Here is a 23,970-nt window from a genome sequence, read left to right as displayed (position 1 = left end):
GAGTCTCGGTGGTCATCAGCTCCCTCTGGGAGAGGCTGGAAGAGCACCGGATTGGGACCCAGGAGACGGAGGTCACAGACCGAGGTTCTGCCCCTATCTCTCTGTGTGACCTCAGGCCAGTCACTTCCCTCTCTGGGCCTGGGAGTCCTCTTCTCTGGAAAGCTCGGAATGTCTCCTGGCTCAGGCTCTCCAGGGCCATCCCCCAGTGGATGGAGGAGGAGAGGGAGCAGCAGGAAAAACCAGATCCCCTTAGGGATGAACCCCTACTCACTACTATTTGTAAATTCCACTCAAGCAACATGCAACTTGGCACCTCCCAAGAGAGTTATGGGTTTTGGCTTTACATAGTTAGAGACAAACTTAAAATAATAATAACGCTTGCATCTGGACGAGGCTTTGTGGCTTACAAAGTGCTTTCACCCGCTGCCTCGTGTATTCTTCCCACAACCCTGGCAGAGCTGACATCGCCATCACTGTCACAGCAAACGTATGCGGCAGGCACTATTCTAAGAGTTCTACCTATGCAACTCGAGATCACAGAGCTGCTTCGTGGCAGATCCAGCCATGGATGCCCAGAGAACTGGCCCCGAGTCTGGCTGTCACTTACCATGTCCCTGTCCCTCCATCCTGCCCACTTACAGAGGGGGAAACCACAGCTCAGTGAGATGAAATGGTCTACCTGAGACCCCAGCACCCACAGATGGGCAGAATTTGAACTCAACTCCTATTTGCTGACAAAACGACTATGAAACAGAAAAAACAGGAAACGCAAAGAATGTCAGCACCTAGAAGAAAGGAAGGGAGTGGACCTGCTGTCTGTGGGATGGGAGTCGGGACACTGTATCAGAACACGCCCTCGGTGGGGTGTGGAGACTGTGGAGCCCCACACCCTCCCACAGAGGCCCAGGGAGGTCAGCTGCGCTGCCCAGGGCCCCAGGCATTCAACTCTGGGCCAGGCTTCCCTCCTCCTGGCACACCGCCTCCTTCTCCCCAAACCACCATCCACTCTTCTGCCTTGTGAGGTGATGGCTGTATTGATTTTGATGCCTTCCTCAATCCCAGTAAATAAACCATTCTCTTGGGACCAGAGCCCATGTCCCATCTAAGAGCAGGATCTCACTCTCGGCTGGAATGCTGCTGTCACCCCAGCCACCTCTGCCACCAGCCTGCCAGGCCGAACTGTCCCTGGGTTTCCTGCCCAATAGGCCCTTGAAAGATGCCTTCCCGCTGTTGCAGATGGAAGCAAGCAGAAGCAGCTTGCTAGACCAGCCCTGACTCTTCCTCAGCTCGAGGGGTGGCTGCGGCTCCTCAAGGAGGCCACCAGTGTGGACCTCGAGTGGCACCACCCGGCTGAAGGAGGCAGGGCTGCAGACGGCAGAAGCATCTCATCCCCTCCATAGGAAACTACAGTTACCATAGAGGGGTGTGTAGAGCTTTGCTTCTCCGATTTGCATAAGCTTATATAAAGAATCTAACCATCCTAAATGTGCATAGAGTCACACAAACATGTAATTCACAGAAAGATCTCTGGAAGTATCCACACCAAACATTTGGCAATGGGTACCTATGGGAAGGGGAGCAAGGGAAGGAAGGAGGACTTTCCCTTTTATTCTTTGTACTCCTGTCCAGGCTGAATTATTTTCTTACAATAGTCCTTCATAATATAGGAGAAAATTGATATTCATATCTATCTTAAGAGAGAGCTCAATGTTAACAGCAGTTATCCTTCAGAAATAATATTATGGGTAATATTTTTCAATACTATGTAGTATTTTTCAGGCTTTCCATAGTGAATACATTTGTTACTTTTATGTTAGACTGAACCATATGAAATGAAGTTGCCTTTTTTTTTTTTTTTTTTTTGAGACAGAGTCTTGCTCTATCACCCAAGCTGGAGTACAGTGGCAAAATCTCGACTCACTGCAACCTCTGCCTCCCGGGCTCAAGCGATTCTCCTATCTCAGCCTCCCGAGTAGCTGGGATTATAGGTGTGCACCACCACGCCCAGCTAATTTTTGTATTTTAGTAGAGACAGAGTTTCAACATGTTGGCCAGGCTGGTCTTGAACGCCTGACCACAAGTGATCTGCTCACCTTGGCTTCCCAAAGCACTGCAATTATAGGCATGAGTCACCGCACCCGGCCTAAGCTGCCATTTTTTTTTACAAGTTGCAAGTGATTGGATATCAGCAATTCCATGCAGTTGAACCTAATAACAATTCATGCATCAACATTCAACAAATAGTTATGGAGTGACTGCTCTGTACCAGGCCCATATCCAGATAATAACAAACTCTCTTTTTTAAAGAAAGTAAATAGGCCGGGCGTGGTGGCTCATGCCTGTAATCCCAACACTTTGGGAGGCCGAGGCAGGTGAGTCACGAGGTCAGCAGATTGAAACCATCCTGGCTAACACGGTGAAACCCCGTCTCTACTAAAAACACAAAAAATTAGCTGGGCGTGGTGGCAGGCGCCTGTAGTTCCAGCTACTCGGGAGGCTGAGGCAGGAGAATGGCGTGAACCTGGGAGACAGAGCTTACAGTGAGCCGAGATGGCGCCACTGCACTCCAGCCTAGGCGACAGAGCGAGACTCCGTCTCAAAAAAAACAAAACAAAACAAAACAAAAAACAAAAAAACAAAAAACAGAAAAAAAGAAAGTAAATAAGTAAATAGACTGAGCAGGGCTTCCCTTGTAGACAGGGACCCCGGGTTACCTGTCTGTGTATCCCCAGCACCCAGCAACGTGTGCAAACCTGTGTCCGGACCCACATATGTTTGGCAGAGTGAAAAACCAAGTAAGTAGATAGATGGAAAATAAACAGGCATACAAGTAAAATTACATATTCTTTAAAAAACCAATGACAAATACAGCATCTCAGTAAGAAAAGTGGACTGTGGACAAAGAAGTGGATGTGTCAGACTCTGACGAACTTGATTATCGTGCTGATCTTGGCTGATCTGGCAGGAAGACAGAGAAGCAAGGGGGAAGGGAGATAGCATAAGGGGTGTGCAGGCTGCAGAGGGACGTGGCGTGGTCAGCAGGCAGCCCAGGGAGACTAACAAACCTTCCAGCGCTGAGAAGCAGTTCTGGCTGCATGGTCCATGTGAAGGCCTCTCCTGCCTCACTCCCCTACACAACACATCCTGCCAGGCAGGGAAACATTCCACAGTCGCTGTAGAGCTGTCCTGGCATCCAGAGAGCACTGAGTTTCTCTATATTACCAATAACTTAAGGCTGGGCATGGTGGTCCACGCCTGTAATCCCAGCATTTTGGGAGGCCGAGGTGGACAGATGACCTGAGGTTGGGCGTTCGAGACCAGCCTGGTCAACATGGCAAAATCCTGCCTCTATTAAAAATACACAAATTAGCCGGACATGGTGGCAGGCACCTGTAATCCCAGCTACCCGGGAGGCTGAGGCAGGAGAATCACTTGAACCCAGGAGGCGGAGGTTGCAGTGAGCCAAGATCATGCCACTGGACTCCAGCCTGGGCAAAACAGCCAGACTGTCTCAAAAAAAAAAAAATTAAATTAAATTAATTAATTAAATAAAAGATTAAAGAAAACTTAAATGTTTATGTAGATAATAGCTCTTTCATTAAGGCCTGACATATAAACTTTCCAGGAATGGGGGGCCATCCCCCCATCTTAAATGTATAGCTACAGAATTTCTACCCCCAGTGTTTGTGTCCCACAGCCAGGTAGCATGGACGAGGTTCTGTGAGCAGGCTGGGCAAACAGGAGAAGGCAGTCCTGAGAAATGCGCTTTAGTCTACAGCTAGAGAAAATGCCCAGGACCATGTAAGGCCTGGAAACCATATCACCTGAGGACTTCTTGAAAAAAGGAGATGGGCAGCTGAAGAGGAGATCCAGGGAGAGCAAGATAGCTGAATTCAAACACTGAAAGGACTGCTGTGTAGAAAACAAGAAGTAGATGTGCATTACTTCCTGTGGACAAACTAGAACCAGGAAAGGGCCGGGCACGGTAGCTCATGCATGTAATCCCAGCACTTTGGGAGGCCGAGGCGGGTGGATCACCTGAGGTCAGGAGTTCAAGACCAGCCTGGCCAAGATGGTGAAACCCCATCTCTACTAAAAAGACAAAAATCAGCTGGGCGTGGTGGCGGGCACCTGTAATCCCAGCTAATTGAGACGCTGAGGCAGAAGAATCGCTTGAACTCAGGAGGCAGAGGTTGCAGTGAGCCAAGATCATGCCATTGCACTCTAGCCTGGGCGACAAGAGTGAGACTCCGTCTCAAAAAAGAAAAGAAAAGAATCAGGAATGGAAGCAAGGAGGGAGCAGGTCAGAGCTGAGTAGGAAGGAGCAGGGGCACAGGATAGCACTGGAGCCCCCAGAGCCAAGACACCGGATCCACCAAGACAGTCCAGTCCCTCCAGAAATCGACTAACATTACGCGCGCAGCAGGCAAGCTCCTCTCTAGGAAGCCCATGCGTTTATTTCTGCTCCAACTTTCGGAGTATTTTCCAAGAATCAGTTATGTTTAGTCCCAAACCTGTTTATGCCAGTTGTTTTTTGGTATTATATTTACATAACTGAATTAAATATAACCTAAACAGATAAAATATGGATGTGAAAGAACGCTCAGAAAAGTAAAGTTTCTAAGAAAAGTAAAGTGTTTCTAAGAAAAGTAAAGTGAGTATTTTGGAAATTTTTGATAAATATGAGTAGCTAAAAGAAATTGCTGTTGAATTCAAGGTAGGCAAGACAATAAAAATTTGGCCAAAAAGAAAGAAAAGTAATAAAAATCTAGGGGGATTCTGTATCCAGGTTCCTTCCAAGTGACTTTTAATTCTTACTCTACTTTAAGGAAACTGGAAATTACACACAACACATCCCAGCTGCAAAAGAAGGCCATAGGAGGGGCTGGTGGCTCATGCCTGTCATCCCAGCCACTCAGAAGGTCAAGGTGGGAGGACCGCTTGAACCCAGGAGTTCAAGCCCAACCGGGCAACATAGCAAGACCCCATCTTTAAAAAAAAAAAAGAAGAAGAAGAAAGAAGAAAAAGAAAGAAGAAGAAAGAAGAAAGAAGAAGAAGAAGAAGAAGAAGAGGAAGAGGAAGAAGAAGAAGAAGAAGAAGAAGAAGAAGAAGAAGAAGAAGAAGAAGAAGAAGAAGAAGAAGAGCCACAAGGAATACCAACTAGAGTACCTATATAAAAAGGAAAGAACTTTCCCTTCAACGAAAGATTGGCGAATGACCGTACAGCTAAATGTTTTCAATTAAAACAAGCTATTTAAAATACATATAAATGTATATATGTATGCCCAATTTTTGTGATTCCTGTATTTTACTGACTTTTTATAAAATCTACTGAATTTTAGTAGATGGCACACATTTAACTGTGTGAGTGTGTGTGTGTATATTTGGGTGGTTTTTTGTTTGTTTGTTTTTTTATGAGACAGGGTCTCACTCTGTCACCCAGGCTGGAGTGCAGTGTTGCGATCACGGCTCACTGCAGCCTCAACCTCCTGGGATCAAGCGATCCTCCTGCCTCAGTCTTCCAAGTGCCTGGGACCACAACTGTGTGCCACCATGCCTGGCTAATGTTTTAATTCTGTGTAAAGATGAGGTCTCACTATTTTGCCCAGTCTGGTCTCGAATTCCTGGGCTCAAGTGATCCTCCCACTGTGGCCTCCCAAAGTGTTGAGATTATACACCTGAGCCACCTCGCCCAGCCTTAAGTGTATATTTAGATGAGTATGGACAAATATGTACAACTATGTGACTACATCCCCAGTCAAGATACGAAAGACTGCCATCATCCCAAAATGTTCCATGGTGCCCCATCCAAGTCAAATTCTCCCAGCCCCGCGGAGTGTCTGTTAAGGTACCATAGCTCTTACCACACCACAGTTGGCCCTTGAACAACAGGGTTTGAACTGCACAGGTCCACTTGCAGATTTTCGTTCACCTCGGCAACCCCGAGACAGCAAGACCAACCCATTCTCTTTCTCCTCCTCCTCAGCTACTCAACGTGAAGATGCAGATGAAGACCTTTTGATAATCCACTTCCACTTAATGAATAGTCAATATATTTTCCCAGCCGGGAGCGGTGGCTCATGCCTGTAATCCCAGCACTTTGGGAGGTCGAGGTGGGTGGATCACCTGAGGTCAGGAGTTCGAGACCAGCCTGGCCAAGATGGTGAAACCCTGTCTCTACTAAAAACACAAAAAATTAGCCGGGTGTTGTGGCACATACTTGTGGTCCCAGGTACTTGGGAGACTGAGGCAGGAGGATCGCTTGAGCCCAAGAAGTTGAGGCTGCAGTGAGCTGTGATCACACCATAAAAATTAGCTGGGTGTGGTGTGGGCGCCTATAGTCCCAGCTACTCAGGAGGCTGAAGCAGGGGAATTGCTTGAACCCGGGAGGCGGAGGTTGCAGTGAGCCAAGATGGTGCCACTGCACTCCAGTCTGGGTGACAGAGAGAGACTCCATCTCCAAAAAAAAAAGCTATACATGGACGTTGACTGTGTGTGGGGCAGCACCCCTAAGGCCTGTGTGGTTCAAGGGTCAGCTGTACGCTGAAGCCATCTCTGGACCATCTGTGCTCTCCACCATCTATCTTTTGTCGTTACTACCTTTTCTCACGCACGATACAATTCCCTTTTTTGGTGTACAGTTCTACGTTCTGACACACAGTTTGTAACCACTACCACAACCGCCTGTCTCGATCTCCTCAGAGAAGATGACTTCTGACTGCGTTTGGATCTGGAAGACTTGGCCCTGAGACCAGCCGGCTCTGCGCTTCCCGGGGGGAGGCTGGGCGCCGCCTTCACCCTCACTGTTCCTCCTCCACTTTCTCTTCTATAAAATGCCAGTGACAAGAATATCCACCTTACAGAGTGGGTGTGAGGACTAAGTGACATAATGGGATAAAAAGCGCTTCAAAGATCCATGCAAATGTTATTTGTAACTAGTCCCATTAGGCCATCGTGAAGGAAAGTGGGTGAGGAGTGGGGAGGAATGGGAGCAGGGGTGCGAGGCTGCGGGGGCACCACAGCAGGGCTCCAGGACAGCTCGCAAGCTGAACAGGTGGCACCACAATCCCTTTCTCCCCTAAATGCAACTCGAAGCCTCAGGAGTTGTGCGTCACTAACCCTGGTGAGGAGAAAGATTCTAAAGCTCAGGGGAACAAAGTGAGGCCATCTAGGGCTACAGGGACATCCTAACCCCGGGTTCTCAATACGAAAGGAAGCGAGTTCCATGCAGCTCACACGATCTGACCGAATGGAAGGACACACCTGGCTTTCCTCCACTACAGTCATGCCAGCGGCCTTCTTCCCCATGTCTCCCACCACAACCAACTCTTCACTCATTCCTCCCAAAAACGGAGCATAAAGAGAAAAGATATTAAGCGAAAGGCCATTGCCAAAATGCAAAAAGAAGGAAGGAAGGGAGGGAGAGAGAGAGAAACGGAGAAAGGGAGAAAAAAGAGAGAAAGGAAGGAAGGAGGGAAGGAAGGGAAATTTGGATCAAAAGTACACTATTCCACTATTCTAACCAGGTGCGGTGGCTCATGCCTGTAATCCCACACTTTGGAAGGCCCAAACGGGCAGATAACTTGAGATCAGGAGTTTGAGACCAGCCTGACCAACATGGCGAAACCCCATCTCTACCAAAAATACAAAAATTTGCCGGGCGCGGTGGCACATGCCTGTAGTCCCCACAACTGAGGCAGGAGAATCACGTGAACCAGGGAGGCAGAGGCTGCAGTGAGTCAAGATCGTACCCCTGCACTCCAGCCTGGGCGACAGAGTGAAATTCCATCTCAAAAACAAAAAGAAAAAAAAGAAAAAAGTACACTATTCTTTGTCTCTGTGGAGAACTTCACGTGAAAAGCACATTCTCTCCAATATTCAGAAGGTAACCAAAAAAATGGTGACCCAGCTTGTAAGTTTCTTCTCTCTCTCTCTCTCTCTCTCTCTCTCTCTCTCTTTTTGGGCAGCATCTCTATCGCTCAGGCTGGAGTGCAGCAGCGCAATCTTAGCTCACTGCAACCTCTGCCTCCTGGGTTCAAGTGATTCTCCTGCCTCAGCCTCCCTAGTAGCTAGGACTATAGGTGCACACCACCACGTCCAGCTATTTTTGTATTTTTAGTAGAGATGGGGTTGTATCATGTTGACCAAACTGGTCTTGAACTCCTGACCTCAGGTAATCCGCCTGCCTCAACCTCCCAAAGTGTTAGGATTACAGATGTGAGCCAATGCGCCTGGCCAGTTTCTTCTCTTTTGCCTCCCATGTGCCATTCCTCTATTGTGTTGTTTTTACTTTTTCGCTGATTATATTAGAGTTACTAACCAAAGCCCTGTCCAGCAAGCAAAGCCATGATCACTACAGAGAGATGAGAAGGTACAGTTTGGTTTTTCATAGTTACTGTGGGGAAATGGTGAATAATTGTAAAGTGTGTTTTTGCATTTTTTAAGACAAAAATTGTCTAGGAAAGTTGAATATGGGTATGTATTAAACAGGGGCTGAGGGTCCGACACCCCAGTCAGGGGTTGGGAAACAATGATAGGGTGGTAGGGCCAAGCGGGGAGGGATGTCAGGGCCTCCCCAACCAGGGAGGCGAGGGCAGGGCTTGAAGCCACCAGGCACCCTTGAGACATCCTGGAAGGAGCCTGGGGCTGCTCAGGCTTTTCTAAAATTCCTTATCAAAGCCAATAATCATAACAATGACAGTGACAGCCAGAGCAACTACCATTTCTAGTGCTTGCTGCCTATCCCAGTGAAAAAGGTATTATTATCACACCCATTTTGCAGAAGGAGAAACCAGGTAGACAGACTAAATAACTTACCCCAGATCTCAGCTGGTAAGTGGGGGAGCTCCTGGTGATTCAAGTCGAATGACTATGACGCCAGTGCTTTGACCCAGAGTCCGAAGCAGAAAGTCACCTGGGGTGAGGGTCGACCAAGACTCACAAGGTCCCTTCACTAAGCCGTAATTGTAGAGGCCAGCAGGTCTGAGACACAATGGAAGGGATAGGAAATGCCACCTGTAATCCCAGCACTTTGGGAGGCTGAGGTGGGTGGATCACCAGAGGTCAGGAGTTCGAGACCAGCCTGGCCAACATGGTGCAACCCCGTCTCTACTAAAACTACAAAAACTAGCCAGTCGTGGTGGTGCATGCCTGTAATCCCAGCTACTCAGGAGGCTGAAGGTGGAGAATCTCTTGAGCCCAGGAGGTGGAGGTTTCAGTGAGCTGAGATTGTACCACTGCACTCCAGCCTGGACGAGAGAGTGAGACTCTGTTTCAAAAAAAAAAAAAGAACCACCCTAGATTGGGCTCTTCACTGAAATAAGGAGTGAATATCCCAAATTTGTCCCTGGAGATCTGGAGATGGGCAATATGATATTAACAACTACAAGCCCAATTACAGGGGGAATGGGTGTTTCAGAGCACTCACTGCTGCACCAATGAAAGGTAAACTGTAAGTACAGGCAGGAGTAGAGCAAAAAGGTGCTGAAGGGTGAGGCTGTGTGCCATTCCTTGGGCTGTCTCCAGCTGACAGGGTCGTCCGCAGTAGAAAATGTGCCTGTGGGCAGTGCCCCCAGCCCCACGTGGGAGGATGAACAACCCTCTCAGCACCATGGCATGCGCTTTGCTCAGATTCCCCTTCAGGAAATTACTGATTTGGTTTCTTAGGAATTGGCAGCAAATATGTACCAATTGACACACATGGTATTACCACCCCCCGCTGCCCTCCAGAGAAGGTGGGAAGGTCCACCTGCCATGATCCGGGTTGGTGACCAGGCCTTGAGCAATCTGTCTTATCAGAATCAGGTTCAAGACTGGGCGTGGTGGCTCACGCCTATAATCTCAGCAGTTTGGGAGGCAGGTGGATCACTTGCAGTCAGAAGTTTGAGACCAGCCTGGCCAACGTGGTGAAACCCCATCTCTACTAAAAATGCAAAAAGTTAGCCAGGCATGGTGGCATATGTCTGTAATCTCAGCTACTTGGAAGGCTGAGGCAGGAGAATCACTTAAACCCAGGAGGTGAAGGTTAAGGTGAGCCAGGATCGCACCACTGCACTCGAGAGCAAAACTCCATCCCAAAAAAAATCAAAATAAAAATGAAAAGATTCAGGTTCATGGGGATAAATTCCTCAGGGCCTGGTCCCCTTGGGTGAGAAACTGCCCTCAAGGGCAGTCCAGGAGCCCACCGAGAGCTGGACAGGCAGCTGTCGCAGTCTTCCACTACCAAATCTAACAGCCGACACCAAACTACACTTCCTGGAGACCAGTCCTGAAGTGACATGTGAACAGCAAACCCCAGCCATGGAAATCTTGCGAAAGTTCAAGTCCGGTCACTTATGCTGCGGTATTGAATGGAGCTCATGAGAGGGGTAGATTTCTTCTGAAACAAGTCCTTTACTTTACTGTTTACAAGAAGGAAAGTGCTGTTGAGGAGAGGAAGGGGAAAAGGAAAGAAACAGTTTCATTTCTAATCAAAGTGAATTCCTTAGGAACCACAAAGAGGAATTTCCTGGAAGAAAGGACTGAAAACCTGCTCAGAAGAAGAAAGAAGCATCAGACAGAAAATGGCCGGGAGGGGGAAAGGAGAGAGGGGATGGGCCTGCTGAAACAACAATAGCAAGTAAAAAAAATACAAGTGACATATAAATAAAATCAATAAATTAAGAGTAGACAAGACCGGGCGCGGTGGCTCATGTCTGTAATCCCAGCACTTTGGGAGGCCGAGGTGGGCAGATCACTTGAGTTCAGGAGTTAGAGACCAGCCTGGCCAACATGGCGAAACCCCATTGCTACAAAAATATAAAAATTAGCCAGGCGTGGTGGTGAGCACCTATAATCTCAGCTACTTGGGAGGCTAAGGCAGGAGAATCACTTGAGCCCAGGAGGCGGGGGTTGCAGTAAGCCGATATTGTGCCACTGCACTCTCATTCTGGGCAACAGAATGAGACTCTCTCTCAAGAAAAAATAAAAATAAAAAAATTAAGAGTAGACAAATGAGCCGAGCGTGGTGGCTCACACCTGTAATCCCAGCACTTTGGAAGGCTGAGGTGGGCAGATCACCTGAGGTCGGCAGTTCCAGACCAGCCTGGCCAACATGGAGAAACCCCGTCTCTACCAAAAATACAAAAATTAGCTGGGCATGGTGGCACATGCCTGTAACCCCAGCTACTTGGGAAGGCTGAGGCAGGAGAATCGCTTGAACCTGGGAAGCAGAGCTTGTGATGAGCTGAGATTGCACCATTGCACTCCAGCCTGGGCAACAAGAGGGAAACTCCTTCTCAAAAACAAACAAAAAAAAGTAGACAAATGCCCTACAGAAAAGGAATAGTACAATATTCTGCAATATTATTCAGCATTTTATAATTTGAAATATTCTTAACAATAATCCCTTCACAATAAGGAAAAAGAGTTAGTTGATTACACAGAAAAGAGATGAAAAAAGGATAATGAAGAATCTTGGTCTGATTCACTCACAGTTCAAAGATCAGAGATGGTCTGCCAAGATTAAATGTAATAAAGAAATAACTAGCATCTGCACAGTGCTTTGTAGTTTAAGGTGTCTCTATACACATTATCCACCCCTCCCCGACCACGTAACACAGTCACACTCCCGTGCCTTTGTTTACCAGGTAGAACTGTGGGAAACAGTCCCTCACCTGGCACCATGGCCCCACCTTGGCTAGGCTTAAGTCTCCCCAGTGCAAGAGCATCAGTTGTGTAAAACACCATCAGACAGACACTGCTTCCTGCTTCCTAATGGCCGATCTACCCAGCAGAGGCTACCTGGGACAATCATGGGTCCAGGCAGGAAGCAGGGGTGGGTTATGGATGTCCCATGCTGAGGACTCCCCTACACACACATTGGCCTGCCCCATCTGTTGGGTTCTAAGCCCCCTTCCCTTTTGACTCTACACACTCTCCCCGGGCACCCCCTCAGCCTCCCTACAGTTTTAGGTGCCACTTAAATGCTGATAATTCTCAAATCTGCAACTCTAGATCTTTCTTCTCCAGATCTTGAGTACAAAGTCTGGTATACAGAAGGTGTTCAATAACTTTCCACTGAACAATCTGACAAGTTCCACTTGAGATGTCCCAAGGGCACCTCAAACCAAACTCATCTTCTCCATCCCCTACTTCCGTCCTGGTGGGTGGCCCTCATGGTGCCATGCCTGGACTCCCTCACCAGCCTCCTGCACCGCATCGGCTTCATTCAGGTCCACCAAGATGATCCCCCTAAATGCAAACCCAATCCTATCTGGTGTTTCTGAAGCTTGTGCACATGCAAATCTCCACCTCCTGGAAAAGGAATATAAGCATCAGAGCCAAGCTGCCAACCTAAGCTGAAGAGAGAAAGGGGCAGGATTGGTGCTGGGGTCCATGATTAAGCCACATATCCTGTCACCTAGGGCAGTGTCCTGAACACAGGGGCCACTGCATGCTTGAGGAAGTAAGAGAATGACTTCTCACCCAAATAAGGCAAAGCAAAGTCTATACAGATGAATTCTGAACCATCATTTCTCTCTGTACAATGCCGTTCTGAAACTTTCTAAAAATCTTAGAAACGCTACGGAGAATCAATATCTTAATGAAGTTAAACAACACTGGGCTCTGGGCCACGTTTCTAACTTTTGAAGCATTCTACGGTCACAGAGTATTTTGGACCCTACCCAATTTCATGGCTTTAATTAGCTCCGTCTTCCCAGCATCCCCCATGTGCCTCCTGGTTTCTCAGACAGCCTCAAAAGATAGCTGCGATCAATTCATTCCCTCTCTTACACACGCCACTCAAACATCAAAAGACAGAATCAATTTCCTCTTGCATCTGAGTTAGCCTTGACATCTTGTAGCTGATAGTGGTGAGCCTAACCTTAAAAAACTCTGATAGCTTCCACTTTCTGAGACCACCATGCTGTGAGGAAGCCCAAGCTAGCCACACGGAGAGGTCAGGAGGAGGAGCTCTGAGGCTCCAGACATGTGGGTAAAGGCTTCTTAGAACTTGCCAGCATAGCTGGCAACTGAATGCCACAGATGAATGAAACAGTGCAGGTGGACAAATGAGTGACCCCAGCCCATGCCACGTGAAGCACAAAAACCACCCAGCTGAACAGTCAAGCCAGAGGATCATGAGAAACAATAAACTGTCATTCTTTTTTTTTTTTTTTTGAGACTGGTCTTGCTCTGTCGCCCAGGCTGGAGTGCAGTAGCACAATCATGGCTCATGGCAGCCTCCTGGGCTCATGATCCTCCCACCTCAGCCTTTTGAGTAGCTGGGACTACTGGCATATGCCACCATGCCTGGCTGATTTTTGTACTTTTTGTAGAGACAGAATTTTCCACGTTGCCCAGGTTTAGACTGTTACTCTTTTAAGCCCCTAAGTTTCGGGGCTGTTTGTTACACAGCAGTGGATAACTAAAACACATGGTGAAGAAATGGACATTTATTCAGTAACACTGAGTAATGAGCCATCCCACATTACTGAATTTCCAAATATAATCCTTATTTGTTCAAACTTGTGTTATCCATTCCCGAGGAAAATGTTTTTAGATACTACACTGCACTTTATACTAAATATAATTTAATATTTTCTTTCTCTCTCTGTCTTTTTTTTTTTTTTTTTTTTTGTGAGACAGAGTCTCGCTCTGTCACCAGGCTGGAGGGCAGTGGCACAATCTTAGCTCACTGCAATCTCTGCCTCCCGGGTTCAAGCAATTCTCCTGCCTCAGCCTCCTGAGTAGCTGGGACTACAGGCATGCACCAGCACGCCCAGCTGATTTTTTGTATTTTAATAGAGACGGGGTTTCACCATGTTGGCCAGGATGGTCTCGATCTCTTGACCTTGTGATCTGCCCACCTTGGCCTCCCAAAGTGCTAGGATTACAGATGTGAACCACTGCACCTGGCCTTAATATTTTCTTGATGAGTTGGTCACCATTATGCACATCAGTTACTACACTGTCCTATAATGTAACAACACCTCCTACAGCCACAGAAGGTGCACAAGGGCTGTTGGTTGCAACACTCAACACCCCAGACATCTCTGCTCCTTGAAGATGCCCCCATAAACACCTCCTCATCCCCCAGATTGCTCCTTCTAATGCTTGTGAGTTGAGAAACCAAAACCCTAACTCCGTTGGAACTATCTCAACAGGCTCTGATGGAAGATCTAAGGGGTTCTTCTTTTTGAGATGGGGTCTCACTGTTCCCCAGTCTGCAGTGGGGTGATGTGATCAGAGTTCATTGTAACTTCAAACCCCTGGGCTCAAGCCATCCTCCTCCCCAGCCTCCTGTATAAGACACATACCACCAGGCTGGGTGCAGTGGTTCATGCCTGTAATCCCAGCACTTTGGTAGGCTGAGGCAGGCAGATACCTGAGGTCAGGAGTTCGAGACCAGCCTGGCCGCTGTGGTGAAACTCCGTGTCTACTAAAAATACAAAAAAATTAGCTAGGCATGGTGGCAGGCACCTGAAATCCCAGCTACTCAGGAGGCTGAGGTAGGAGAATCACTTGAACCCAGGAGGTGGAGGTTGCAGTGAGCCAAGATCGCGCCATTGCACTCCAGCCTGGGTGACAGACTCAAAAAAAAAAACAACAACAACAAACAAACAAAAAAAAAAAACCACACACACACACCACCAAGCCCAGCTGAATTTTTTTGGGTGTGTGTGTGTGTGTGTGTGTGTGTGTGTGTGTATGTGTGAAGATGGGCTCTCATTATGTTGCCCAGGCTGGTCTTGAACTCCTGGCCTCAAATGATATTCCTGCCTCAGCCTCCCAAAGTGCTGGGATTCCAGGCATGAGCTACTGGTCACCGCCTAAGGGGTTCTTTTATGACTCCAATGAGAAGGAACTCCAAAATCCTACTGACCTGGGTGCCAATCCTGCTGTACCGCTTACTAGCTATGTGGCCGTGGACAAGTCATTTCAGTCGTCACACATTTCAGTTTCCTGATCTGTAAAATGGAAATAATATTTGCCTCTTGCCAGAAGGCACTAAACTGTAACACAGCAAGAGCTCAGTAAACACAGCCACCTCCTCACTGTCCCTGCTTATGGGCCTCGACCTACGCACGATGTGTCTCTGAGTCTCAGTGTTGGTGAGAGCACATACCCATGGAATCTATCATCAAGAATGTATAATTTGGTGATGGCTGGGTGCAGTGGCTCACACCTGTAATCCAGCACTTTAGGAGGCGGAGGTGGGTGAACCGCCTGAGCTCAGGAGTTCAAGCCCAGCCTGGGCAACGTGGTGAAACCCTGTCTCTATTTGGGAAAAAAAAAAAAAAAAAGGAAGAAGGAAAAAGAAAAAAGAAAAAAGAAAAAACAAAAAGAATGTATAATTTGGTGGGGGGGGGCAGCTGGCGGCAGACAGTGGTGCTGGAATATTAATCCAGCGTTGGACCACCCTCGTGGGATTTACTGTTTGTTTATGAAGAAACTGCAGAATGCGAATAACCCTGGCATCCCAGCCATTCCATCTCTCAGAGGGTTTACCCAGAAGGTTGGGCAGCTCAAGCCCAGGAGTGAGCATGTGTGCGCGTGCGTGTGTGTGTGTGTGTGTGTGTGTGCATGCCTGCATGTGGGTATAAAACTACCCAGTCATCCACCCCTGGCTCAGCCCTGGGCTTCCGTTTCCTCTCTAGAAATACCCGCTGACTATAAAGCGCTGATTTAAAATAATAAACACGAGGAGTTCAATGTTCACAGCAAAATGTCAGGGAAATAATGCGGGTGAAAGGTGGGGCCTAAATTGCATATGCACGATGATGACAAACTGGGAAAGCTCTGTTTACACACAGATGGGGATCAGAAAAGGCCACAGAAAGCTGCGACGGGGAAAGGATGGAGGGGTGATTTTCTGCAAAGTTGTTTACATGTTCAATGACTGATTATTCCTCCTCACATGCAGTTGGATCTGATGGCCCTGCAGTCCCCTTCTATGCAGGTCATCACTGTTCCGTTCCCTGGACCCTCCGCTGATGTCCATTTGCATACTCTCCATGGAGGGGTGACGGCTTCTTTCCCGCCCCTGGTCAGCAGAGGAACCCAGGGCCAAAGAGCCAGGACTGGCTTGAGTTTGCCTCCTCTTGCCCTGTGTCCTGCACACCTCTCCCCGCAGCCTGCTTCCTGAAGGCTGAAAGCCCCCAGGCCCGCTGCTTCCTGCCCACCACACCCCACACCAGCTCCTGTTCCAATTCAGCCCCCTGCCTTTCTCACGTACTCCTGGCCACATGCCCACAGGGAACATCGTCATGGGCTTCTCCCCTCTTTGCATCCAATTCCCATGGGGAGAAGGGGGTGCCTCCTGTTATACCTTAGGGACTGCCATCTCTTGACACTGTTCAGTCATGTTGCTTAGCAAAATTACATTTGGGGGCAGCCAGAAAAGGAGGAGGCGGCCCAGATGTCTGGGTTCCAGAGAAAGAGAGGCTTTCAGGGAAGTCCCCCATTCCACCTTTCTTACCCACCGGTGACCCCTCCCCTGTAATCCAGCCCCACTACCTCCTCTCAACCTCACTGAGCCTCAGTCCCCTCATCTGTGAAATGGAGCCAGTAACATCCAGGATGAAACGGGTGAGGTGCATGCAACAGCTACCTGCCGTCTGCAGACAGGGTGTCTCTGGAAGCCTCAGCTTCCTCCCACCCTCCCTATGGCAGCTCCCTCCAGCCCCTCAGAGCCAATGTTCCTTCCCTGGGTGAATGATTGCTGTGTCATTTGCAGGTGTGAAAGAAACTGCACATCCACAGCTTCCTCATGTTTTACTTGGTGGAAAAAGGTCTTCACAGGCTCTTCATTCCATGAGAGAATTTTGCTCCCAAATAGCCTTTCTGCTCTGAAGGGTACAAAATATTTGTCAGCAGTTCCTAGTCCCTACTTTGCCCCATGCTAAAGGCACGCCCCCAACCACCCCCAACCATCCTGGCTGCCTTCCCCATTGTCCGCACCCATTGGCTGCTGGTCCTGCAGATACCGGTCCTGAGCCCAGCCCCCTCCTTCCTCCTCACCCAGCTCAGGGGCAGTTTAGAGCAGTAAAGGGCAAATTATTCTGTAACAGGTCCTGGGGCAGGACCCAGGCCAGGAGAGCAAAATGGGCAAACACTGCCAGCTTCAGCTCCTCCTGATTCATCTGCCCTCCCTTCCGGCTGCTCTGGGCCTGTGCTGCCTCCCGGGATGGGGGAGCCATGGAGTAGCTCTCGGTGCTCCATGGAACACACACAAATGAGCCCTGGGCTGGGAGTCAATGCCTGGGCTCCCGTCCTATTTCCACCACCAAAGTGCTGGGTGACAGTGAACCAGTTATCACCTATCTCTGTTTTGTCCTCTGTTTCCTCCTCTGGACAGTGGCTCACGCCTATAATCCCAGCATTTTGGGAGGCCAAGGCAGGCAGATTACCTGAGGTCAGGAGTTCCAGAACAGCCTGGCCAACATGGTGAAACCCCGTCTCTACTAAAAATACAAAAAAAAATAGCCAGGCATGGTGGCGGCTGCCTGTAATCCCAGCTACTTGGGAGGCTGAGGCAGGAGAATCACTTGAACCCGGGAGGAAGAAGTTGCAGTGAGCCAAGACCACAACATTGCACTCCAGCCTGGGCAACAAAAACGAAACTCTGTCTCAAAAAAAAAAAAAAAAAAAAAAAAAAAAGAATGGGGGACAGGCAGGGGCTAGAGGATGGGTCGTGAGAACCACTGGTCAGGTCCCTGCCTATCCAAGGTGGCTCCCAGAACATCCTCTCCACCCCAGCACAGCCTGAGTGTCAGATGGCCTCACCCTCCTTATCCCCTGACCTTGCAGGCTGCAAGGCCCATGCAGCTCAGCAATATTCATTTATTAACTCACTGGTGGGGCCCCAGCCCCACCCCATCCCACACTCTCTGGTCACCTGCTCTTCCTGTCAGAACCCCACCCACCGGCCTCCTGAGAGGAGCCCAGGACAGGCTGTCTGGCTGGCCTCCGACCACTCAGGCTGCCGCAGCCCTATGTGTACCTTCCGTCCTTCCCCACAGAGCCGCGCATGGGCATGGAGGGATAAGGGCTGCAGAGGAAGAAGACTTTTGACATTGGCAAAGCTTCATGCTGCCAGTGACAGCAGCAACAAAATCACAAAACTCGCAAGCCCCCAGAAATCCAGGTGTCTACTTCAAACTGGGAAACTGCGTTCATCCCCCACCGACCCTGGAGGGAGTCGCCAGCCAGAGCCAACAGGGGATGGGAGAGAGAAAGACAAGGGGAAGCACATGGGCAGGAGAAAGGCAGTGCCTGGGGTCTGGGGTCTGGAGAAAGTTCTGGGACCTACCCTGACTAGGAGGGGCCTAGCCCCCTGATCCTTGCATCCTATCCTCCAGCCCCTGCCCCCCATCCTTGATGGGGCCCACATTCCAGGAGGCAACAGCAGCAGGGGAGGTGAATGACGCCTCACTCCAGGGCTCAGGGAGACCGCTGTCCCATCCCTCCCCACAGCAACGCAGGCTGCTGCAGCCCGTGTTTGTTGTTGTTGTTGTTGTTGTTGTTTGACGGAGTCTTGCTCTGTCGCCCAGGTTGGAGTACAGTGGTGTGAGCTCGGCTCACTGCAAGCTCCACCTCCTGGGTTCAACTGATTCTCCTGCCTCAGTCTCCTGGGTAGCTGGGATTACAAGCGCGCCCCATCACTCCTGGCTAATTTTTGTATTTTTAGTAGAGACAGGGTTTCGCCATGTTGGCCAGGCTAGTCTTGAACTCCTGACCTCAGGTGATCCGCCTGCTTCAGTCTCCCAAAGTTCTGGGATTACAGGCACGAGCCACCATGCCCAGCCCTGTTTCCATCGTCTTCAGAGGCCAAATGCTGGGATGCTGTGAGTTGAGGAAGACTCTGGTGGGTGGGCCTGGGAACCCAGGCACCTTTTAAAAAAGTCACATTAGTCTCAACCAGTGACTCAGAAGCTTCTGGAACACAGCCCACTGTAAGCTGGGGCCTTCTCCTTCAATCTCAGGCTCCCAATCAGACCTTGAGAGCCCTCTGCCCCTCTTGCTCTGCTCCCAAAGCTGCCTCCCAGGCACTGCTTCCATGCCAAGGTCGGGCTCCTCTGGGATGCTAATATTTTTACTCTTGATTTCTATCTTTTTTTTTTTTTCTTTTTTCTAAGTTTTAGGGTTTTATGTCTTAGCACTACCCAAAGGAAAACCATCATGAGTTTATAAGTGATCTCCAAGCAGCCACATGGTGGGGCACCCAGGCCCCGGCCCAGCCCTGTGGCCACGTCTTTGCAGTGTCCTTTTCCCTGGAAGCTCCAGGAGCCTCAAAATAAGCTCCTTGTCCACCTGAGGAGATGGAGCTAGAGAGACCAGTCATCCCCAGACCTCAGACCTTAAGCTTAAAAAGAACCTGGGACGCCCTGGCACAGTGGCTCACGTCTGTAATCCCAGCACTTTGGGAGGCTGAGGCGGGCGGATCATGAGGTCAAGAGATCGAGACTATCCTAGCCAACATGGTGAAACCACATCTCTACTAAAAATACAAAAATTAGCCAGGCGTGGAGGCGCATGCCTGTAATCTCAGCTACTCGGGAGGCTGAGGCAGAATACCTTGAACCCGGGAGGCAGAGGTTGCAGTGAGCTGAGATTGCGCCATTGCACTCCAGCCTGGCGAAAGAGCGAGACTGTGTCTCAAAAAAAAAAAAAAAAAGAACCTGGAACTGGCTAATGCATGGCCTGAAGAGACAAGACTGGTGTTTCCACCTAGTTGATGACCAGAAACTCATAGCCCCCTCTACAGAGATTTGGGGTGGGGACGGCAGGGCAGCACACAGCCACTGTCCCCAGGAGGTGGGATGGGAAGCAAAGCTCCTGCTCTCAGGCAGCTCTCGGTGCTCCATGGAACACACACAAATGAGCCCTGGGCTGGGAGTCAATGCCTGGGCTCCCGTCCTGTTTCTGCCACCAAAATGCTGGGTGACAGTGAACCAGTTATCACCTATCTCTGTTTCCTCCTCTGTAAAATGGCGAGTCTGGACTAGATGCCCTGCCAGGCCCCTGCCTATGTTAACATCCTCTACCCATTTCTAGATCAAATCAGCAGGCTGAGGCATGACTGGAGAAATGAGCAGAGGAGTGGAAGATTCTGTCCGTTCACCCTGGGCCTGCCCACAGCACCTGGTCTCAGGGCCCAGGCACTGACCTCCATGGCTGCTAGAGGCTCACATCAGTCAGCAAGGATTCTGGACACGCCCTGCCTCTCCTGATACCCAGAAGGTCACTGCTTCAGAGCTGACTCTACCCCAGCCCCGCTAACCACAGAACAGAGCTGGCGTGGGAGTTAAGACGTCTCTACCAGACAGAGCACTGCAGGGGCAGGAAGTGGGGGAGCCTCTCTTGACCATCATTGGCACAAGGCTGGCAGGCTGGGCATCAAACCAGATGCAGATATCTCCGCCTCTGGTCACCGGCTTGCTGGCTCCCCAGGGACACACACTGCCTACTGTCCCTCAGGTCCCCCGGCCTCTGCAGCCCCTGAGGGCCCAGCACTTGGTGGGAACACAACACTATAATAGTTAAGCTGAGGCCGAAATTCCACCCCAATACTATAAATAATAGTTAAACTGAGGCCGAAATTCCACCCCTTCCAGTAGAACACACGCTCCAGGACCAGCAGATCCTACGTCACAGTGGCCAGCATGACTGCCCCTATTTGCATGCCCACACCACACCTTCAGTGGGGAGACTGACATTCTCTACTTCATAGAACTCCCCAGGCAGCCCGAGCTGCCCGGAGGCAGGAAATAGGACAACTGCGCCTTCCCTCTGTGCAGCCCTTCACGTATCCTAACGTGCTTTCCCCCAAATCTCCTGCGAGCCTGACAACAAAAGTGTCATGCAGGCAGGGCAGATGTTATCCCCATTTGACAAAGGGGCACTGAGTCCACACAGCTAGTCAGTGTTGGGGGAGAGATGGGAATCGAGGAGCCCTCTTCCCACGCGAAGTCCTCCTCGCCAGGGTCACCGACAGGGAATGGCCAGGACAATGCTGCCTCAAGACCAGCCCTGGGTGGACCTTCCTGTCACACGCTTAGGCTGGGCACAGGTGAAGAGCGGCCCTGAGGCCCAGTGCCCTGACATCCTCCTTTCCCTGGGGCCAAGCACAGGCAGACTCCGGGCAATGGTACGGGGGTGCAAAGGCAGGGACTAGGGAGAGAGGTTAGAGCCCTGGAGGCCCCCAGAACACATTTTGACTCAAAGGCAAAGCAAACATCAACTCCAACAAGTGCCACGTTGGTGAGAGCTGCTGGAGAGGACGCCACAGGGGGACAGTGGGCAGGACTCACCTCGCGCAGCAGCTGCATCCCCTTCAGCTCCTCCTGCTGCTGCTGGGCCACAGTGACCCCCAGGACCAAGGTGTGCACCACACAGGAGACCACGGAGATGATCACGATGGGGCTGAGGCTGAGAGGCAGCGTGATGAAGAAGGAGAAGACGAAGAAGACCTGCCAGCCCACGGTGTCACTGGCCGCGTGGGCACGCGCGAAGTTCAGGCCCAGGTAGGAGAAGATCTGGGCAGTTATGAGCAGCCACAGCAGGTAGGGCACCACTCTGCGGGTGGCCCGGTCCGGGAGCAGCCCCTTTTTGCAGAGCACGAAGAGGATGATGTCCAACAGCAGTCCAATTCCAGCCACGGCGAGGGGAGCCAGCTTGTCGCTGGAGAAGACCACAGCACACATGACCACCACGTAGCAGTCAAAGAGGGCAGCAAAGACCACCAGCACCAGCAGGGTCTCGTGGCGCTGCCTTTTGAAGTAGGTCTGGTAGAGGTTCTCCAAGGACTCCGGCACGAAGGTCAGCCGCATGAAGCGAGGCAGGCACAGGCAGGAGCCCGAGTTCCGGACCGAGATTTCATGGGTCCGGCCCACCCCGCGGTCAGGGTCGGAGGGCAGGCTGACGGAGTACTCGGCTGAGTACTCGGCCGAGTACTCGGGCTCAGAGAAGCCCTGGTTCCTCGGCATCCTGGCTGGTGTCTGCTACTGGCCCTAGAGAAGTGGACCGGGATCAGAGGAAGAGCTCTGGACTGGGCTACCTCTCAGGGCTCGCTGAGACCTGGGGAGGGCCTCTTCTTGGCTGGGGCGGAGGGGCGGCCACCTCCAGCAGGAACGCAGAGCGGGTTTCCAGGGCACAGGGAGCACTGATCAGCTAGAACTGAAAAGGGCATTGCTGAGTAGAAGCACCTCTTCCCTCCTACCTTGTGGTTTCCCCATGACCCGCCCTAACCCTCATAAAAGGATCTCTGCTGCAAGAGCCTCCCAATCCAGGGCCTTCCCTGCCACCCCCGCTCACACCACCGCCCACCGCACGCACACTTAGTCCTGTCCACGCCAGACACTCGATTTCCTGTCCCTGGCTTGTGGAAGGGCCTAGCCGCCTCTCCATCCCTGGCACCCGGTTTCTCTCTGTCATCTCTTCTTTCTCAGTCCCTGACTTCCTCACCTAAATTCCCTCCAGGCCCAGTCCTTAGAAGCTGGAAATAAAATGTGCCGGAAAGAAACTAGGACCATCCTGGGGATTCCTGAGCCTTCCTTCTGTTTACTTCCTTTTTCCACCAAGCCCCTGGAGACTCGGGCTCCGATCCGGCCCCCTTCCCACGCTCAGGGCGCTGTCTTCCCCCCGGAAGCCTGGCCCTGCCCCTGCGTTTACCTGTGCGGGAACTCGGCCACCGCGTGCTCCGGGACGGTCCCCGCGAGGGCTGGGGCTGGAGGGCTCGGCGCGCCCGAGAGCTGCTCTCCGCAGAGCCGCGCCGCCCCGCCAGTGCCTCGGGGCCCGGCCGGCCGGAGCGCGATCTCTCGCCGTCAGGCCCGGGATCCGACCGGGAGAGGCGCAGGGCTGCCCCTCAGCATCCGCGGGCGCCCGGCCGCAGCGGGAAGGAGGCGGCGGCGACTAGGGCTGGGAGATCCCGGGGCGCCGGCCCAGCGCGCCCGCCCTAGGGCTAAGGCTCGGGGGCCGGGGCCGTGCAGGGGCCGTGCGGGAGCCGGCAGGCGCGGGCGGCGGCGAGCGCGGCTCTCCGGACCCCTCCCCTGCACCCGCGGAGGCGGCGGCGGCGGCTAGGGGCGCGCGCGGGGCCCTCCCCGGCGGGAGCGCGGGCCGAACACGGGGAAGCCCGCCAGCATCCTCTCGCCCGCCGGCGCCGAGCCGAGCCAGCCGAGTCCGGGCTCGGAGTGCTGCACAGCTATTCCCCGCGCGGCGCCGGCGGCTCCCGGGCCACGCGCGCTCCAGGCCCCGGGAGGCGGGAGGCGGGCGGGGCGGCCCCTCCCTCGCCCCAGTCACCGCCCTCTCGGCGGCGCGTCCCGGAGTGGGGCGGCGGGGGAGGTGCCGGGCGGCGGTCCCGGGATCCGCGCGGGCGAGAGCTGGAGGGGCCCGGGCAGCCCCCGATCCGGCGGGGGCGGCGGGCTGGGGAGACGGCTGCGTGGAAGCGCGGGCGTGGGCGGCGGGCGGGAGGGCTGGGGCGAATCCACGCCTTCCCGCGAGCAGGCCCGGTCTAGGAGGATGGAAGACCGAGACGCGCCCGCCCGCAGGTGAGGCGCGCTAGGGACACCCTGCCGCCGCCCCCTCCTCCGCCACGGCTTCCTTCCGGACCGGCAGAGGCCGGGGCTCAGGTTTGGGGACCGCTCCACTGCGGGGCGCGTGGGGCCTAAGTATCCCCGCCCACCCCGGGAGCCCAGACTTCGGAGCGCCGGGCCTGAGCTTTCCGCAGAGGGGCCCGGCAACGGAGCCCTGTCCTGCTCGGAGGAGGCGGGTGGCGGTGGCCCGGTGGGCACCACACGTGGAACTGGAAGAGTTCCTGAGACCCTGCTTCGAAGAGATATCCCGTGCACATTCTACCCGTTTGAGATGTGTTTGAGTTCACAAACTCTCCCTTAAAGATGCAAATGCTCCTTTGAATAGTTAAACCTATAAGTCTCTTACACCACAGCATAAAGTATTTTCCTTGCTTTTGACAGAACACCGTGCTAA

At 51.7% G+C, this 23,970-nt stretch overlaps 1 protein-coding gene across 7 annotated transcripts in view; it reads right to left on the bottom strand.

The window, feature by feature from the left end:
* ADCY3 (adenylate cyclase 3) overlaps nucleotides 1–23,221 on the bottom strand; it is a 101,547-nt gene extending 78,326 nt beyond the window's left edge. For all 7 annotated transcript variants that reach the window (XM_005576417.4, XM_005576419.4, XM_074012212.1 and 4 more), the window contains exons 1-2: nucleotides 22,657–23,221; nucleotides 21,297–22,161 (exon numbers count right to left, since the gene is read on the bottom strand). In XM_005576417.4, coding sequence (XP_005576474.2) covers nucleotides 21,297–21,971 — 675 coding nt within the window. In that variant the 5' untranslated portion in view covers nucleotides 21,972–22,161; nucleotides 22,657–23,221. The remainder of the gene's footprint in view (nucleotides 1–21,296; nucleotides 22,162–22,656) is intronic.
* Nucleotides 23,222–23,970: the final 749 nt, after the last annotated feature.

The sequence above is a fragment of the Macaca fascicularis genome, chromosome 13 (genome assembly GCF_037993035.2).
Source record: "Macaca fascicularis isolate 582-1 chromosome 13, T2T-MFA8v1.1".
NCBI classification, from domain to species: Eukaryota; Metazoa; Chordata; class Mammalia; order Primates; family Cercopithecidae; genus Macaca; species Macaca fascicularis.
The sequence above is the reverse complement of the archived record's forward strand: the minus strand, read 5'-3'. Positions and strand labels throughout refer to the sequence as shown.